The 21,798-nt window shown below is 32.3% G+C and overlaps 1 protein-coding gene across 2 annotated transcripts; it reads left to right on the plus strand.

Moving 5' to 3' along the window:
• Positions 1-123: 123 nt before the first annotated feature.
• On the plus strand, positions 124-21,798 carry LOC128206181 (BICD family-like cargo adapter 2). Of its 2 annotated transcripts, XM_052908486.1 has the most exons (17): positions 124-1,052; positions 1,324-1,386; positions 1,483-1,551; positions 1,646-1,708; positions 2,764-2,826; positions 2,929-2,991; positions 3,086-3,148; positions 4,203-4,265; positions 4,368-4,430; positions 4,525-4,587; positions 5,644-5,706; positions 7,386-7,448; positions 7,668-7,719; positions 8,026-8,135; positions 13,605-13,801; positions 17,725-17,849; positions 18,330-21,798. In XM_052908486.1, exons 1-16 carry the CDS (start codon positions 147-149, stop codon positions 17,753-17,755), a joined length of 1,995 nt encoding a protein of 664 aa, XP_052764446.1. In that variant the 5' UTR covers positions 124-146; the 3' UTR covers positions 17,756-17,849; positions 18,330-21,798. The 2 variants fall into 2 exon arrangements, with proteins under 2 accessions (XP_052764446.1, XP_052764447.1); XM_052908487.1 differs by lacking the exon at positions 2,929-2,991.

Here is a 21,798-nt window from a genome sequence, read left to right on the forward strand (position 1 = left end):
ATAATTTCAGTGATACATGAACTCATAGCCATGAAAGTGATATAATAATTGACAAATAATCGTCACTTTATCCCTCAAATCAAACTTGCGCACTAAAAAACGTTTTGACTTCAATTATTTTATCTTAAACTGCATAAGCAAGTACAATGGCATCAAATCAGATTCAGTGTGAAATATGCTTTAACGAAAATGCAGTTGGATATTGCAAAACCTGTGGAAACGTTGGAATAACTTGTATAGGTGTTCACAAGACAGTACAGGTGTTTCAAACTCACAATGTCAGTTTGAATGAGGAAAATATTGATAACCCAACGGTCACTAAGCGTGACATCGCCGAAGATAGATGTAAGCAGCATCCGACAGAGAGAACGAGATTTCTATGTGAAATTCATGATTCTTTGATTTGTGGTAGATGCTTTCATTCGGAACATTCTTCTTGCGTTGAAGAGGTTGTCGACTTATTTCATGGAAATATAAGCATTGATTGCAATAAAATCAACTCAATGAAGTCACTGTTCACTGAGTTGAAAGCTGAAATTCTGTTTTTGAAAGACGAGGCAGAACACAGTAGGGAAAGCAACAAGGATAATGCTGATAAATGTGTGGATGAGTGTATGGAACTAGGAAATAAAATAAAACAAAGGGTAGATGTATTGACAAGAAACATTAAAGACGGAATAAGAGAGAAATATGAAGACAATATGAACACCTACTCCCATATTACTAAGACGTGCGATGAGAAAACCAAGTGGTGTGACAATGAAGAAAGTAAAATTGATGATTTTGTTGACAATAAAATGGCTGGGCGCTTGTACCTCGTGAGTAGAAGTTTTGAGAGTGAGGTCTCGGACGCTCGATCCCACATCAAAGAAATCAAACACAAACACACGTTTAAAGGGATTGACTTTAAAGAAAACAAAGTAATTCTTAAATGTGTGTTTGAGAAATTGGGGGAAGTTTGTGAACAACACGAAGAAGTTACAGGAAGCGACGAAGTACATGCCAACGATGTTGACGCATTCATCACAGGAACAAGCAATGTATCGCTTACTGTGTGTGTTGCTTAGACGCTCGATACCATAATTTCAACTCAATTAAAAGTTCATCATCAACAAGAGTGTCGACTGTTCAATCAATGCGTTACTTTGCACTTTATGTTTTACTAATTCGTACATGAAATTTAATTTATATTATGTTTTGTTTAAGTATATCTGATTTTATTGTTTTTATTTATATGAATATCAAATTTGACCACATCTGACCGATGCTATAATCATTTTTAAAAACTTGTATCATATTATGTTCTATGTTTGCATATTTTAGACACGGCGAGAGCTCGGTGCATTGTTGAAAAAGTCAAGAAATGAATTTGACGAATCAGAAAAGGTATGTACAAGGTTGAACTTTCGATTTAATGTTAATATGAAAAATATGCATTATCTTAATTTTTACTGATCACTAATGTAACAAACTCCATATTAGTTACAGACAAGACAGTCACTGCGTGATGAGTTGAAACAAGTACAATACGACCTGGATAATTCAGAAAAGGTGAGATGTTGTACAAAAAGGTTTTTAACATATAATATGTATTATCGTAATTTATACTGATTACTATTGTAACAAACTCCATACATGTTTACAGACAACACAGTCTCTGCGTGATGAGGTACAACAAAAGTATCACGACCTAGATAATTCAGCAAAGGTAAGTTGTTGCACAAAAAGAATGTTTTCATACAAGGATAATTGCACATACTACCATTATGACCATAATTCGTCATGTTTCATCTAAATATAGTTGTTTGTTTGTTTGTTTTTCAAACATCTTGCTGAGTCATAAATCATTATTTTTTTACTTTTGGCGTTATGAGAGCAAATAAGTGTGAGGCATGATAATCAGATGAGGCTTCGTACATCACACTCCCATATTTAAGTTGATCAATAAATGAAAGGTTCTGCACAAAACGCTTAAACAGATGCACATTTATAGGTCACAGAGCCGTGACTGTACCTTAAAACGTGATATATTCCTTGTTTTAGGGTATCAAAACTTTCCTCTACTCCAACATACTTAATCCGATCATTTGTATTAAGGTTAATAACTAATACTAATTTTTATTATTTTGACGAATGGGCGTAATACCAAGCTTACTGGATATTTAAGTAAGTAGGTTAAACGAAAATTGTATGTTCGATTTTCCGAGGAGAAACATGATTAGCGAAAACACGTTTTCTTACAATCTTATTGATACATTACTTCTTCCAGTAATGGAGAAAAAGCTCGTTTATCATGTTGCTCGAGACTTTTCGGTAACCAAAATATATATTGATATGCATCCAGCGTATGTTATTAATGTACTAATTTGCTATGATATTTGTTGTAAAAATATAGTGTGTTGACATATAATCCAACCTTAGGCTCGTACAATAAAACTTTAAATATTTATACATCATTTACCCGGTATCCAAATTTAAGAAGTTCGACTGGATGAATGGTACCTTTTTTTAAAATGTCCCATCCGGTAAAATGTTGATGAAAGAAGATAAAGGATTTATTTTGTTAGTTTTGAATATGGCTCCCCTTAACAACAAATATTGTCCGTCATGTTTGCCCACAAACATCGTTCTAGTACTGTAGGTCGAACTAATGGTGAAACCACCACTTATTTATAAGAATATCAAATTTGACCACATCTGACCGATGCTATAATCATTTTTAAAAACTTGTATCATATTATGTTCTATGTTTGCATATTTTAGACACGGCGAGAGCTCGGTGCATTGTTGAAAAAGGCAAGAAATGAATTAGACGAATCAGAAAAGGTATGTACAAGGTTGAACTTTCGATTTAATGTGAACATGAAGAATATGCATTATCTTAATTTTTACTGATCACTAATGTAACAAACTCCATATGAGTTACAGACAAGACAGTCACTGCGTGATGAGTTGAAACAAGTACAAAACGACCTGGATAATTCAGAAAAGGTGAGATGTTGTACAAAAAGGTTTTTAACATATAATATGTATTATCGTAATTTATACTGATTACTATTGTAACAAACTCCATACATGTTTACAGACAATACAGTCTCTGCGTGATGAGGTACAACAAAAGTGTCACGACCTAGATAATTCAGAAAAGGTAAGTTGTTGCACAAAGGAATGTTTTCATACAAGGATAATTGCACATACTATCATTATGACCATAATTCGTCATGTTTCATCTAAATATAGTTGTTCGTTTGTTTGTTTTTCAAACATCTTGCTGAGTGATAAATGATTGTTTTTTACTTTTGGCGTTATGAGAGCAAATAAGTGTGAGGCATGATAATCAGATGAGGCTTCGTACATCACACTCCCATATTTAAGTTGATCAATAAATGAAAGGTTCTGCACAAAACGCTTAAACAGATGCACATTTATAGGTCACAGAGCCGTGACTGTACCTTAAAACGTGATATATTCCTTGTTTTAGGGTATCAAAACTTTCCTCTACTCCAACATACTTAATCCGATCATTTGTATTAAGGTTAATAACTAATACTAATTTTTATTATTTTGACGAATGGGCGTAATACCAAGCTTACTGGATATTTAAGTAAGTAGGGTAAACGAATGTTGTATGTTCGATTTTCCGAGGAGAAACATGATTAGCGAAAACACGTTTTCTTACAATCTTATTCATACATTACTTCTTCCAGTAATGGAGAAAAAGCTCGTTTATCATTTTGCTCGAGACTTTTCGGTAACCAAAAAATATATTGATATGCATCCAGCGTATGTTATTAATGTACTAATTTGCTATGATATTTGTTGTAAAAATATAGTGTGTTGACGTATAATCCAACCTTAGGCTCGTACAATAAAACTTTAAATATTTATACATCATTTACCCGGTATCCAAATTTAAGAAGTTCGACTGGATGAATGGTAACCTTTTTTTAAAATGTCCCATCCGGTAAAATGTTGATGAAAGAAGATAAAGGATTTATTTTGTTAGTTTTGAATCTGGCTCCCCTTAACAACAAATATTGTCCGTCATGTTTGCCCACAAACATCGTTCTAGTACTGTAGGTCGAACTAATAGTGAAACCACCACTTATTTATAAGAATATCAAATTTGACCACATCTGACCGATGCTATAATCATTTTTAAAAACGTGTATCATATTATGTTCTATGTTTGCATATTTTAGACACGGCGAGAGCTCGGTGCATTGTTGAAAAAGGCAGGAAATGAATTAGACGAATCAGAAAAGGTGTGTACAAGGTTGAACTTTCGATTTAATGTTAACATGAAGAATATGCATTATCTTAATTTTTACTGATCACTAATGTAACAAACTCCATATGAGTTACAGACAAGACAGTCACTGCGTGATGAGTTGAAACAAGTACAAAACGACCTGGATAATTCAGAAAAGGTGAGATGTTGTACAAAAAGGTTTTTAACATATAATATGTATTATCGTAATTTATACTGATTACTATTGTAACAAACTCCATACATGTTTACAGACAATACAGTCTCTGCGTGATGAGGTACAACAAAAGTGTCACGACCTAGATAATTCAGAAAAGGTAAGTTGTTGCACAAAGGAATGTTTTCATACAATGATAATTGCACATACTATCATTATGACCATAATTCGTCATGTTTCATCTAAATATAGTTGTTCGTTTGTTTGTTTTTCAAACATCTTGCTGAGTGATAAATGATTGTTTTTTACTTTTGGCGTTATGAGAGCAAATAAGTGTGAGGCATGATAATCAGATGAGGCTTCGTACATCACACTCCCATATTTAAGTTGATCAATAAATGAAAGGTTCTGCACAAAACGCTTAAACAGATGCACATTTATAGGTCACAGAGCCGTGACTGTACCTTAAAACGTGATATATTCCTTGTTTTAGGGTATCAAAACTTTCCTCTACTCCAACATACTTAATCCGATCATTTGTATTAAGGTTAATAACTAATACTAATTTTTATTATTTTGACGAATGGGCGTAATACCAAGCTTACTGGATATTTAAGTAAGTAGGGTAAACGAATGTTGTATGTTCGATTTTCCGAGGAGAAACATGATTAGCGAAAACACGTTTTCTTACAATCTTATTGATACATTACTTCTTCCAGTAATGGAGAAAAAGCTCGTTTATCATTTTGCTCGAGACTTTTCGGTAACCAAAATATATATTGATATGCATCCAGCGTATGTTATTAATGTACTAATTTGCTATGATATTTGTTGTAAAAATATAGTGTGTTGACATATAATCCAACCTTAGGCTCGTACAATAAAACTTTAAATATTTATACATCATTTACCCGGTATCCAAATTTAAGAAGTTCGACTGGATGAATGGTAACCTTTTTCTAAAATGTCCCATCCGGTAAAATGTTGATGAAATAAGTTAAAGGATTTATTATTTAGTTTTGAATCTGGCTCCCATTAACTACAAATATTTTCCGTCGTGTTTGCCCACAAACACCTTTCTAGTACTGTAGTAGGTCTTACGAATGGTGAAACAACCACTTATTTATAAGAATACCAAATTTGACCACATCTGACCGATGCAATAATCATTTTTAAAAACGTGTATCATATTATGTTATATGTTTGCATATTTTAGACACGGCGAGAGCTCGGTGCATTGTTGAAAAAGGCAAGAAATGAATTAGACGAATCAGAAAAGGTGTGTACAAGTTTGAACTTTCGATTTAAGTTAAATATTAACCCTCCGTAAAGTAATCGTAAACAGTGTTTATCTGTCTGTGTTGTTTGGTACGGTGGTTGTCTCTTGTTAAGTATCTGTTATGTATTAGCCCTGAGTCTTTATACAGAGTATTCGTGTGAATGTGTTGTATTATAAAACATAAAGATATAACACAGTTTTCCCTTGCCTTGAAACATTAAAACCCGTGATAAAAATACATCAAACACTTTTCGGGAAATCCAACGTTTTGTTCCTTCTGATAAACTGGGGGATCATTATTTACTATGGCTGAGCGCAATCGTCAGTGCATGGCAATTATATTGTATTAATTTGGTCGTAATCATACAATCGTTTAACCAAACAGTTAATTGTTTAATGATAATGTTCAGACCCTTTGTCATCGTTGCAATCATATATTTAGAATACTGTGTGTATATAGGGCTGGTGGCATACTTGTGCATATGTACACTGTTTATGTTTCAATTGGCTGATATTTTAACCTGTTGTTTTTAATAAGAGAGTGTTATTTAGGTCAGTTTTTTCTTTGCATCTTTTTTTGATAAAAATAAGATTATGTTGAATGAATATCAATACTATTACTTTATGCTAAACAGCACCATTGAGATACACTACTTGTTTCTCCTCTTATGTCTCAGACACGAACGGTATTCGAAAACGAGTAGAAACAGGGTTTTGAAGAATCCGAAAAAGTAAAAGCAATGCTTTATGGCAATTGTATGAAAATGAAAGCAGATGGTTTTTCTTGGTAAAGTTATTCATTATTGTTCATTTCACAAGATATAATTTTAATCTGAATGTTGAATATTTGTATGTGGTAGTATACGCTATTAATTTTCAGTTTCATTGTACCACGTATAATTAAGTATTTGACATACTATGGCAGAAAAATCAGTTGCTTAATAAAAGCAAACTGTAAAAGCAAATAATGTTCTATCAGGTTTGGCATGGGGCGCATTTGTAGAAAACACTTAAACATTAGCATTGACTTTCTAGAAAATAAATGTATGCAAAATATGTGGTACTTTATCGTTTTATATATCATCTACATTGTACAGAGTTAAGTTGATATTTTTTATATTTTGTTATTTACAAAAACTTGAAACGTAAGTAGAACCAGAGTGGAACGTTTTAAATAAGACAACATCTAAGTTTTTCTGGGCCTGCTTCCACAAATTCAAACAATTTAAATCCAAGAAGAGACGGTTTGGAACGCTAGTGTCACCGTTCATCTGATAACTAAAGATGATTTTTAAGAGGGAAAACAGCTTCTCGTATGATTCGTAGGTGTTTAGTTTTATTTGTATATAATATGTATAATCGTATCTCATACTGATTACTTATGTTACAAATTTCATACATGTTTAAAGACAATAGAATCAATATATGATGACCTGAATCAAGTGAAACAATACCTGGATAATTTAGAAAAGATAAGATGATGCACGAAAATGATGTTTTCATATAGATAGAGAATACTAGGTTAGTGCCGTGGATGGAGCAAGTTTATTTGGCAAGGCAGCCGAGCCAGATAAACTTTTTCCATCCACGGCACTAACCTAGTATTCTATTTATCCTTGTACTTTGCTAAATGCTTACCTGTTTGACATGGCTGACGTTGTTTTTTTTGTTTTGCTTAGGCACGAATGGATATCGAACCGGAGTTAAAAGGAACGACAGAAGCCTTGAATCGAGTTGAAAGGGTAAGCAATGATAGCTAAATTACAACGTAAGGAGGAAAAAAAAACAGTGTTTGTTTACAATTGATTATTGTAATAATATACGAAACGGCGATGGCTTTACCGTCTATTGGTAAAATATATAGTCATACTCTGTTTGTTTCGTTGTGTATATGTTACTCGATATGCGTTGAGAAATCAACCGTAAATAATTAAAGTCATTGATTAGTTATATGTTTTAAGGAAAGAGCAATACTCCAGTCGAAGTTTGCACACATTAACGAACACTTGAAATGTAAGTTACCCTTCATGACTACGTACTATACAGGTACTTAAACATCAGTAATTACATTGCATTAATATGCTTGAAATGGTTTTAAATGTTTTCTCTTATAATTAGGGAAATGTAAGCTGGTACGTGTAGTTCTTTAATTGAATATTGATAACATCGTTTAAAGCAATAATAGATGCGTTGCCTTCTAGCCGATTAAGTAAGTTGTTGATAGGATTGTGTTGCTATTATCAGAACATTTTCGAAATCACAATGCGTGTTTTAATCTGTTATTGAGCGGAAAGTTATCTATACAATTTTGTTTTTAAGGGACGCAACCCACTGGGACAATAAGGGTCAATGCCAGCAGAGAAATATTGGATTATGGCAAACCATCTATAACCGTGTTGGTTTTTACCTTCCCGGATGGCATTCAGATGGTATCATTTTTTTGTGTGTGTTATTTCTATTTTTATCTGTTTCGTTGTTTTAAGCTAGCAAATACTTGCAAAAAAAAAGATTGACATTCGTACAATATATGTTCATATAAGTGTGCTATGTTTTGTGCATTGTTCGGCAATACTGCACTTATCAGAACAGACTGATTCTTGTCTCATAGACCAAGTTGTGCATTTTAAATACTTTTTCTAATGAAAATAAAAGTTATTTATTTTAGAAAAAAATATCTGCAAAAGACTGAATATACATAGCGTTAAATCGTAAGCGGCAAAGCGTAAGCTTTTTTAGGCAAGACATAGTTACAATTTTGTTCTATTTCGAATAAGGTCAGTATATAACTTGTAGAACGTCGTAGATGTTTTCTGTGAAAAACATAGCATTTCAACCGATATATTTGTGTAATAAATTCACTCAACCTCGGACGGTTTAAATCTTTGTTTTAGTAAAAGGCAAACCCCTACTAAAACGTTGGACAGTGCAGTACATATTAAACACAATCGGAATGTCCATTTAGGAATTTTAAATATCAAAATGTTGATGCAAAGAGTTAACATATAAGAGGCCCTTTGAGATGTTAAGTTTTAGCACTTCAATGCGTACAAGCAAGACATCAATGCATATAACGGATTGCAGAGTGGTATTTTTCTTCAGTATAATATTTTTTCAAAACATTTAATGCCTTGAAAAAGGATCCTCGTGAACGCAAACATTTGTTTTGAACACACGATATGTCACGAGAAATCATATTTTATACACGTTTATGTAAGTAAACTATCGTTTTGTGATGTAGTGTACATATTTCCTTGACAATTTGAATACAATATAGTATTTAAAGATGGTGAGTGTCGGATCATTTTTATCATATGTGTGTCCGGTAAGAAAAAGTAGAACTTCCTACCTGTATTGCAATGCAATGCAAATATCTTAGCTTAATAGCTAGCACGCATACAAATCTCAAATCTCAATTGAAACAAAATACGTTTAATGGTTTTAAAAGTCTTTATTTTAAATTGTGACGTAATTTAAGATAAGATGACGTCATAACTTGTTAAATAATCATGACGTTATTTTCTGTTGCAATATATATTGTACGGGACGTCATTTAAATTGTTTGTTTTACAAAATTAATGGAAAATATCACGTTTTATATGGAAAATGGATTACTTATTCAAACTATAACCAATTTTTAAAAGAAAATATAAATTATGGTTATATCAAACTAGAAACTCGTTCAAGGTTAAAATTTATATACATATAAACATATATATCACGCCTCCAACATAAATGACGCAACGTCATTGGTCCAGGACTGGTCACACGGTGACCCCATAATTTCCATATTGGGTCACCAAATTTAAATCGTACCAAAATGGCGTCTATTTTCCGATTCCGATGAATAAATGAAACATTTAAACATGTAAAAGGTTGTCGATGTGATATATATGTTACGGGGTTAATAGGTGACCCGATATGGGATAAACGGGGCGCAGGAAACAATATTCGGGTTCGAACTTCGCTCGCATCTTATATGGTTTCCTTTGCCTCGTATATCCCATATTTGGTCATCTACTAACCCGGTAACTTATAATATACTCCGTAAGAGCAGTGTGGCATTGATCCAATTTTGATTTAATGTATTGTATTATATGAAAGATTTGTTTTCCAGTTAGTCTACTTCCGAAATGGTAATGACATGTGGTATTACCTTTGAACACATATAAGCATTAGATGAACAATCCCAACAAAGACCACTCTTTGATATTATGCACGTAAACCAGACACAGAAAAACTGCGATCGTACGAGGACGCTGGGGCCCGAGCTAAATCCTCGAGTGATTATTGGAAAACATAAAGCTTATTTTTATCCTCACCCCTCCAAGACCTAAAGAATGGCATGTCCCTAACTTTAAGAGACCAGGATTAGAATCATAGTCACGTTAATATACATGAAATATTTTGAGCCACATATTGCCTTATTACAGATGATCTGAAAAATTGTTCTGTCATTTAAAATGTTATGGACAATGCCTAAAAGGAACTTGCCCTAAGAGAACCTGATCAGGATGAATTACAATATTCATTGTTATTAGGTCACAACAGTCCCTTTGAAAAAAAAAATTGTGCGTTAACTTCAAGATGTGACCAACGGATAAGAACGACAAAATAAGATTATATGAATTATGAAAATTAGAATATGTTATTTGTAAAAATGGCCAAACTACTGTTTTCCCGTATAAGCAGAAATGTTATCAACAGTTTTATTATTCCCACCATGAACACTAAAACCTAAGATATAATTGCATGAATGACAAAACGAATATTAACAGTACCTAATAATGCTGTTACAATAGTTGCTGATATAGTCACACAACACATCTCGTATATAATGCATTCATGGTTTTATTATATGTACGACTTTTGAACAAAAGAAATCAAACGCCCTACGTGAATATTTTGCAGTTTTATACTGTGATTATTTATATAGCGTGAATAAAGGAAAGTACACTAAATGTACATTAGCAGTAACATAATTTATATTGAGTGATTAAATCAACTTTGAAAACTACTTTAAAATTCAGTTGTATTTACTTCATTTCGAATTAAACAGAATGTAACTTTATAACCATCACATTATGCCAAAATATGTTTTTAACATAAAAAACCTCGTACGTTTAAATAATTTATTTTGGAAATACAACTTGCCTTTATAAAGAAAATGGCAAACCCAATTTGTAAACGTTTGGCTGAAGCTTATTGTTTCAGTACTAAATATTGGTTGGCGAAAACAATTGTTAAAACAAAATTCGATGTTATAGCATGTATTTGCTATGTTTTTAAAACGGTATGACTTTGTAACAAGAACTTCCGGGGAAGTTAACACAGTAATTAACTAATACACTTAAATAGCCTCAACACGTCATGTCAACAATGAAGCGTGGTCTTTACCCCATCTTGGAATCAACCCGTCTAAAAACGAAGAAGAATATTCTCTAAAAATGACTGTGATTTGATATTCACGTATCATGAACACATGTTCTTTCATAAAACAAACTATACAAGTGGTAGAACGGCTTTAATCTTATGTTAATCCACTCATGATTGGTTAAAAAATTAAATAAGCCGTTAATCTGGTTTATTGAGGTATACAAAACGTATGGTCGTAGAATTTATGTGGTGTATTCTATTCATATATATATTATTGCTTATTGAAACAAGTAGGCACGTTTTTGCAAACAGAAATTCATCAGTAGGGAATGAGATATTGTGATCAAATTTGGAACACGTGAAACTTTTTTCTAAGCTTGGGTCGATGTTGCTATTACATAGAACAAAATAATGGTATCAGGACACATTATTCAACTTTGAAACTATCCTCGGTACATAATAAGACTATCCCCAGTACAGAACTGTGAACATTTCTAAGGGCATATCTTTAACAGTTTAAAAGTAACATTGCCATTTCTTACAATAAAAATAGTTGAGCTGATGCGTGTGAAATCCTTCGATTCAAATGTTTTATTTATTAGATATATTTCCTAAAAATAGCAATACTTGTCTAAATTCTGTAAGTTTTATGGTGATCATATCAGATTTGAAGAAACATGTTTTGAGGTCTGCTTAATCGTAAACACTTTAAAGAATACCATAGACCAAATTTAGCATTCAGCTATTAGTTCAAACACTTGCTTCATTTGTGGATATGGTAGATATGCGTTAACACGGCAAGATCTTACCTCTGGTAAAGAAAAACAACTGCAGAATTGTCTGTTTACTTATCATTTTTGGGCTATATCCGGTGTCCATTCCCACACAGTGATAAAACATCGTATTTTTTTTTTAAATGGTTTATATCAAACACAATCTTAAAGGGCTTTATGTCGGGTGTAGAAGAATGGTGCCGGAGCCTTCCGAAAATAGATATTAGTAAGAAAAGGGGAATTATGAATTAAAACAATTATAATGATCCTTTAACGAATTTCTATGTAAGTGTATTGTTGTTGTATAAAGAAAATCACATTAGCATTAAAATAAATGGATTATATGATTATATTAATAGCATAAAGGGAATATATGTGTTATAATTAGCTAATTTTGATTAATTTGTCATAAATCAAGATATTTAGAAAAATATGGGCGATTACACTAAGAAGACACTAGATGACGCAATACAGTAAGAACGGTCTTTGTCACAAGTATACGATTTTGCACCGTACGACATTTTCGTTGAAGTCATCTTGCATGCCTATATAATATTGTTATGCATTTAATGCTCTTGTGGGAAATACATACATTGATAATTTGACATGCAATACGATTATTTTTGCCACGGGAAATTTCAAAATGCATAAAACGGGCATATATCATGTTGATATCATTAAGATAGTTGATAGTATTCATGTCATTGTACATAGAATAGAATAAACAATTTGTAATGCCACTCGTATGACATACTAGGTTTGCTTGTACAACGATACACAAGCTAAATAAATGACATGATTCCTATTAGTTTGAACATTTGAAAATAGGCGTAGAAAAAAAGGAATCTTTGTTCCATGCATTTTAATGTTGTTTTTTTTATTTACTTGGAATTAATTGCGGTAGTATTTGTTTATTGAATTTAAAACAAATCTTCATTTTGATAAAATTATTAAACATTTTTCCTAAGTTAACAAATGTTTAAACGTATTTATTTAAATTATAGCAAAAACACCTCCAAACAAGTTAGACAAAAATAAAAAAAGTAATTTAGAAATAAACCCTTTTCACTTTTGCGCCCATGTTGAATTAATCCAATATTGATATTTTTCCGCAATAACACTAATTCATTTAATGTCATCCAGAAAGCTGTTTGCTTTTCCTCGTTTATTTTTATTAAACACATTTTACTGATTGTGAAGATTGAAATTGACATCATAATGCATATAAGTGTACATCCCTAAAACTTAACAAGGCAAGCATATCAAATTTTAATTGGTATAATGATTAAACGCACACATAATCTCTTTCTAATGCATGATCATGATGCACAGTGCAATCTATTGTTGTATAGATGTTTGTCGATATATATTGTATTTGAGTCAAAAATAAATAACACACCAGCATACTTTCCTTTTTTTATGTAATTGAATTTTACAAATATAACCTATATGCAGTAACGTAATATGATTATTTTTGCCTGAACGTTTTCTTAAAATACTTAAACTTGTATATATCGCAATTTATTCCATATACGCGAGACCTATTTCAATGCCCGTACTTTTATTTTTGATGTCATTTATTAATTCAATCATATGCCGAAAAAACATACTTTCGGAACAGAAATATCATGGATGCTTAAATTAAAATCAAAATGGTTCGATTATGTCTGGCAATCAATTCTCCTGTAAAGTTAATTTTCATGTTCTATATATTGTATGGTCTAATACAACGTTTGTCTTCCCTACTTGCAGACGCCCTATGGGTCCCCGGGAAAACCGTATACAGGAGTCAGTTTCAGAGGACGCTTGAGTAGCGACCATGAGGGCGAGCTGCTATGTAGAATGTTAAAGGCGGCGTTCAGAAGAGGGCTGATGTTCATCTTAGGGAAGAGAGGAGAAGTTGACCTGGATGGCGTCTCATTGTATAATGGTGCAGTGTATCATAACCGGTAAGAATATTCTTATAGGTATAATAAGAGTCAGCTAAGTGTGTTCAGGAGGGGATAAGTGTTAACTGTTGTGAAGTAGGGGAAACATGTTCTGGTTCGTTAAAGGGGCACATGCATGATCGTTTTGGGTAGTGGTAGTCAGGGTAAGCCATTTTTGATAGCATTTCACGTTTTTATAGGTGAGTGGTGAAGTTCAGTATAGGTAAAATTAGGTAGGTTTACATGACGTATAACTTGAGCAGCGTATAAATGTTTCTTTCACGGCGTATGAATATTCTTCAATGTTTTTTGGTAAAATAAGGAGTTTTATCAATGAAAGAACAGCATTTCAAACATAAATCTTATATTTAACTTCAAACTAAAGATTGAAAATATCAATTTCAGAAAAAAAACCTTATATGTATATAAGATTTTAGAAACAATTAGAGAAATGACAATCCGAATTTTCGAACGTTTTTGCTTTCATTACATACAATACATCAGGCGGAAATAATTGTTAGAACATTACGTCTATGTAATAGCATGTATGCAATGCATTTTTTATATTTGTCTTACATTGTTATACGAACATCCCGGGAAATGCACAAAGCAATTCACTGACAAACTTTTACTTCAAAATTGCTTCTGTTCAATACATTAGACAAAAACAAATATTCGAAAATTAATTCAATGTTAATGTATATATTCAATATATATTTATTTTTTTTATCTTTGTCTGACTTTGTAATACGAACCTCCCGGAAATGCACAAAACAATTAACTGATAAATTAAAATTCTCAAGTCAACTTCAATCGTCATCTCACTGACGGAGCGTGGTGAAAATGGTAAATATTTTAATAAGAATTTTTAAAACACGCAGTGTAGTCTTCGGGAGAGTACAGCGTTCAGAACAGAACAGAACAAAGTTTATTTTCTATACAAAATTTCACATTATAAAGACAAAGATATAAGTCAAAGATGACCCTTGATCATTGATAAATTGAATATTCTGCATATATACATGGCGATCGGTTATAAAATGAATGAAAGCCTGAAAAAAGAAAGAAAAAAAATAAAGTTAAATAAATACTGTTTAAGCTATATTCCTATATGCTGTCTTGTGTAGATATCTCTACGTGATGGTGTTAGTACTAATGTCGTTCACAAACAATAACATATTATAATCAACGAAGTAAATTTAAATATGCAATTCTTTGAAACTATGCATTATGAAAAAAGTGCAATTTACAATATGACAGGTAAGAGAACAACAATTAGTGTAACTGTTGAGCATTTCTATTTCTCAATTCAAAAGCCTTGTACACAAAGATGGATACGTTACGTAGTATATGTTTATTTTCTGACTGTAAAAGTTCGATAGCTTTTAACATAGAGGGTCGTTAACGATAATATCTAGGTATGAAATTATTTCTTATCTCAACATACATCTGGCATTCAAAAATAAAATGGAACTCGTCTTCAAGTTCAGAAGTCTTGATATCATATAATGCTCATTACAGGAATACTTACGATTTGGTTCATACAAAATGATACTAGCAACGGATCTAAAAAAGTCGGACTGAAAGACTACTCGTGTAATAGTATGTATTAAACATAAAACGTTTATTTCGATAGGTATGCGGATGATAATAAGCTAACGTAATGATTAGACTTTTCATATAGTTACTTATACACTATAACACTTATTACCGCAAAACAAAACGCAAATAATCTAGTACATGAATGCAATGTATCATCAATATGGTTTTGTTTATGATAGAATTTAAAGTATATAAACAACCACCTCGCCGTCCATGGGTTCGTTTAAAATGATATCCATATTCGAAACTTAATATCCAGTGTGTAACGTCAGTCGAATCATTTACTGATTGTCCTGCACTACCACTTTTGGCGTGTTTCCGCCCGTTTCAACGTATTCACGAGATACAAATCAGTGAGAAAAGCATACCCATTTCATTAAATGACTTTAGTTTAATTTTAATGGATTGTTTCAGTCAATGAACTCACATTTTCATCATATATTATACAAAGGCGCACGTTAAGCACGACAGTGATGTCGCCGTACAATTGACGTCATAGATTCTAGATGCTTTTGCAGTAAAATCCAAACTATGTAGACGTTTGTTTGAAATGAAATTGGAAATAAACAAACTGTTATACAAATTTTGTTACCGTAGAAACAGTTGCATTTCAATGATATTTTAGTAAGCTTAAATGAGACAGGGTGAAATTATTTTACATGAATCTTTCTGCATAAATGACGTCTTTTTGGCGTGCTTCGTGGGAGATCTTTGAAATTTCACCTACAGTTGGTCAAGTCTTACGTTATCGCTGGTTCGTCATTCTATTCATAATATTTCCGTCTACCACTTCTTTGTCGTTGATACAAATCTTACAGGTATCAGTGTATGTCAGGAACATGTGACAGAACACAGATAGTCAAATGCATTACATAACACACCTGATGACTCCATAATTGTTCATGTTTTATAAGAACAGAACAGAACAGATTTTCCAGAAGGTCATAGACCCATTGTGGCCGAATATCATACAAAATGTAATTGAGCATTCGTGATTACTATGATTCTTTATTCAAGTTGAAATAGATATTCTTCTATTTTCTAATAGTTTTCATTGCAATGAACAGCCTTATCAGAAATAATTTAATTAACAGGGTTATCAGGTGCACATTCTGATAATACAAGATATGTGCAAACATTGAAAACGCCTTTTTAAGAAAGAAAAACTGTTGACAAAAAACAAAACAAAACAATATCACTTGTTTAATCCTGTTGGCTATAATCAGATGTGAAACATAGAACATGTGTGTGATTTCATGCTAAATATTACGATTGAGTGGAATGCAGCGTTTTTTCTTAATCAATGTTTGTACTAAATGTCCTTATACCTAAACCAAACTATTTGACAAGCACATTTCAGTCAAAACCTCAAAATTTATGAGCAAGAATACACTACACAAACTGACATAAACATTATGAACTTGTGTAAGATGTCCCATCACCACATAGTGTTTAGGTTATGGCCTCTGATACAGTGATCACAAACGGACGAGCGTTGAGCATCCGATTACAGTACTCCTGTAAAATAATTATGTTGCTTGTATACCGTCCGAAAGTTTTGTTATTATATGATGTGTGCTGAATAATAAAGACATGTTTTGAAAATTTCTAAAATTGGGCAATTACATCTATAAACACAAATAACATTTGAATTATGGATTTGTCTTCACGCAAATAAATTTATACAGTGCAAATAGTATCATGGAACATTTCCCATATATGTGAATATTAGTTAATGTTAGTGTGGATAAACAAATTTCCCTTTCGCAATTGTTGTGACAGTTAAAATTGTTGAGCACTGCAGCATCCAATAAAACAACGTTCCTTAATAAATTAACAGCAACGTAGATCTCATTAAATGAACCGTTAAGTCGTATCCTAAAATTCCAATTCTCCTTAAAATAATGTGTCTCTGTACTTGAATAGGCTCAACTAGTTTAACACTTATTGTAATTGTAATAGCTCTTTACGTAGTTAAACATTTTAATTAAAATAATAGATACACTATGTAGGATTTGTATACTGCATATAATGTATACACATATAAAGGATAAGAAAAAACAAAACTGTATTTAAATAAGAATCAGAGTACTTTTGTTTTTATTTATACATTGCATATGAAACAAAGTTTCTCATAGAACATGTCGTGAGTATGAGCAATATGTACTGGTATATTATTAATGAATCTATCCAACAAATATGCCCAGCAAGTATTTACTTAATTAGGCAGACTCGATGAGGTGACTTAAGAAGTTTAATAATCAACCGTGTCTATATAGTTTTGCAGATCACGTTCGCCTTACATTAAATACATGTACAGTTAAGTAAATTTCTATTTTTAGCTATAGTTTAAGTCAGGATTACTATGACTAAGTACGGACATTGAAGACGGAACTAGCAGGCAAAGGCATCACAAGGGAGAACATAGATCTAACGGAGAATCTGAAAGAAACTTTCACTGTCGATGGTCTGTACCTTTTATCAGTCTTATGATACTGATGGTCTTCTCATAATGACTATGTCCTTTTTCATTTTATATTGTATTTTTGTGTTATATATATCATGGTTTGCCAGTCTGAACTCTTTTTCTCTACCATCTACCTCGCAATTGTGTCTTAATCGAGTTCAGTTTTGAAATGCTTGTCTACCAAGGAGTAGGAATTGTTCCTTGAACATCACATAACGGCATGAATTTGTATCTATATAAACGGTTATTTGTCTTTACAGATTACATGAGATAATTTCAACATCGTGAAATATATGAATGTATATCGTGCACAAAGTGTTAAACACGAAACAGTATTTCATGATTGAAGAAGTACCTTTGTTTTAATATCGCTTGACAGTTTTATACAATATGATAATCAGTAAGCAGACAAGACATTGTCCATGTTCATGTTTTTCATTTTTATGATTGCAGTTCATTTATAATGGTTAATTACTTCAGGTCCGATGTCGCGCTGAGTTATGTAATGATATGATAGCGAAGGGAATAACAGAGGCGCATGTGGAACCTGACGGAATCTTGAAATCAGTCGTTCTCGGTCGATTGTCCGTATACTGTCCAATGTCAACTGTTGTGGATGTTATATCTTCCAATGTACTTGCGTTAAAAATGAAATTTGTGGGTTGTATACGATGTTTTACGTAGTTGTTTCAAATAATCTAAGGACATATTAATTTGAAATGTTATTTACCTTGGTAAGAATTTCTACATTTTATGATTATTTTAATTTGTTGGTTAATATATATATATATAAAAACACAGTAAGCATGAACTGTGCATTCAATGTTAATGATATCAGCAAGTTAGATTTAAGTTTTTGTACAATAGTTGTATAATGTTACGTACTGTCAATGATTATTTTTAACCAAAATGTGTATTTATTTAGACCAGCAAATTTATCAAGATAATTATTTTGATTCGTGCGAAGCTCTGTGTGTGGTGTTATATGATGTTGTGGGCATTGGTCAGAGTCATTTAGGCTTCATCCTTTTGACTCTTAAAGCGTTATTCGTCATTTTGATGTCAGCTTAAATTCCGCTGTAGTTTGTATTGTTTGTGTGATTATATAATACGTTATGATATTATTCTTCATAACTAAAATATTTGGCTATAACTGTGTTTCCTTGAGTGTTATGTTACCAATATGTTGTCTTTTACAAAGAATTAAATCCAATCATATTTTTTTAGAATGTTATAATTGTCCATGAGGAATGTGTGCGTGTTCATTTCATTTTAATATGTTTTAATGTTATCAATTATGAATAAATATAACAAAACCCATATTTCTCCCACCTCAGATAAGTAGATCCAATAATTTAACCATGCTAGATATTCTTATCTTGCCCACGGGCGAAGATAAAATGCCCGTATGGAACTTCTTTTAATGGACACCACATTGTATTTACCTCCCTTGTTGAAGACTGTCGTCTGTAGCGTCTGTTTGAAGCGCATCATGGAAACTTCGTCTTGTGGCAATATTTAGAACGCTAGTTAATTATTTCTCGCTTCAAATGTCACCAGAAAACAGTTTTCACGCACCTTTCAAGAAATAATGCTTCACTCTTTTTTGAACTATTTAAAGACCGATCAGGCAATTTACATAATCTGAATCACTGCGCGAATATCCATGACAACCACGAATTATCGCATATCCATACGCAATTATTTTCACTTAGCACAAAAGAGTTCCAGCAAAAAAATACATTTTTACTTAATTTTGTTTAACTGAGGTGGGAGAAAAACTATCTACCATAGCCGCTCGTGTAAGATAGGTTCATCCCGACCCTCGCGCAGGGTGTTTTGCGGAAACTCGGTAATCCTCGTTTCCACAAAACACCCTACGCTCGGGTCGAAATGAACCTATCTTACGCTCTCGTCCATGGAAGATACTTATAATTTTCCCGCGTAAAAGACGTAAATACACACAAACATATCGGACATGCTTAGATTGTCCTGCTTAGATTGCTCACATTTAATAAAAGCTACAATGTTTCATATCAGTGATACAATGGAATCTACAGTCACGTGAGAAGCAGTCAATACCACAACTATATAACCTTGTTCGAAGATAGAATATAAATAAAATAGCACCACAAAACAGCACATAGATTTGTTTATATTTTAATATCAATACATGATGGGTTCACATATGTTTAAAATGTCAGTAAAAAGGAGTTTACCTTAGGGTTCAGGCCAAATTTTAAATGCTTGACCAAAACGATTCATAACGTTATGTGTTAGTTTGATTAATTTATTAACGGACGTATTCGGGAGCGGAAGCTCCAGGTTACATGCCCGATCGTGTCATACAAACATTTTGAACGTGTTTGGAACTATTATCCCCTTGCATGGCGCTTGGAATTAATATGATTATATTATGATTGATGTTATTGCAAATTTGAGGTTGTGCGCGCGTGAAAAGCTTAAATCCCCAGTCAGTTTGCCTTTTACTGAATGTTTCAGGGCGGTAATTCGAACATGTATCAATAATGTGTTTTAGTGCGTAATTGGTCGAATAGGGATGTTTGTACGATTTGTGTATCTCGTTTGGTGAGTTTCGGGCCCTAGCCGTTTGTTTGCCATTTCGTTTTCGCTCAATTGTTTGATTAAAAGGCCTGACTCTGTACTTTCAATTGTATTTGTTCATTTTGTGTAAAGGCATTTCGTGTTTAAAGCAACCTGCAGTAGTGATTCACTACGTGCAGAGTTGTAGATGTGTTACATTACAAAAGGGCTTAGAGCAATATTAGTTTGTATAATTTCAGAGATTATTGTTAAACACTGTGTGTTTATGTATACAAGGTATCTTTAACACGGAATGCAATGCATGTATTATCGTGTATATCGCTTTTCCTTTATTGTGATTGCATAATTCTCTAGAAACAACTATTTTTAACATGCGTGAACATACATTGTTTAAATTTAGATTGACTGTATCCTTAATTTCTAAGTCCAATCATTATACTGTAATGATCAGTTAAATATGCACTCTTACTTCCAAAGAAGATTTACCACAATTAAAGCAATCGTTTTAGTAGACTTAAAAGGATGAATAATTGTCGAAAACAATGGTCCGTATGAAGTAAATTTGAAAGAAAGGTGCAATGAACACGCTGTTTTTGCCTTATGAGACGATAGTAGATCACAGTAAATATTTTAGGAATCACCAATCATTTAATATGTTTGCGTTTCTAGCTCTGAAATACACCATTTCTATCTTGTTATCAGTAATAAAAAAAAATAATTCCATAGATGTATTTTTTAGTAAGTAGTTAAAGTAGTTTAAATAGTTAAAGGTTTACCATTTAAAATGAATGTTCGTAATACATGTGTATGTATTGATTTTGAATAAGAGTGTCACTTTAAATTAGTAAATTATTACGAGGTAAATGTAAATGAAACGTACTGCTATGCAGTTTAATACGATATAAATCATTTGTACTGAGGATCAATCTTATGTTGTTTTATCTTGTCTTAAATTGTACAATTTTGTTTTGGAAGCGATCCAAGTATCCATATCAGTCATATGCTATCATAATATGGAATTCAATGTGTGTAGCCTTTTCGTAATATAATCCCTTGTAATGTAATCATTGCCATACGCTGTTTGCTAATAATTGATGGGACTTATGAAAATGCTTTGTATTATAATGTTATTAATTAGGTGATTTCATATTGGCCCAGTTATTTGGAAAATACAGCTGACCGAGGACAAATAACTGGGCCAATATGAAATCACCTAATTAATAAGTTTTTTATTAATTAACTATTACCATTTTGGTAAAAAAACATTCTTATAACTTACCTTTAGTTCACATTGAAGCTGTATTTATACCTTATTAATTCATGGTGTCTGCTTTTCTAGACTTGACTTTGCTGATTTTGACAGTAAAATTGCACATACTTTTGA

Source organism: Mya arenaria, chromosome 10, assembly GCF_026914265.1.
Source record: "Mya arenaria isolate MELC-2E11 chromosome 10, ASM2691426v1".
NCBI classification, from domain to species: Eukaryota; Metazoa; Mollusca; class Bivalvia; order Myida; family Myidae; genus Mya; species Mya arenaria.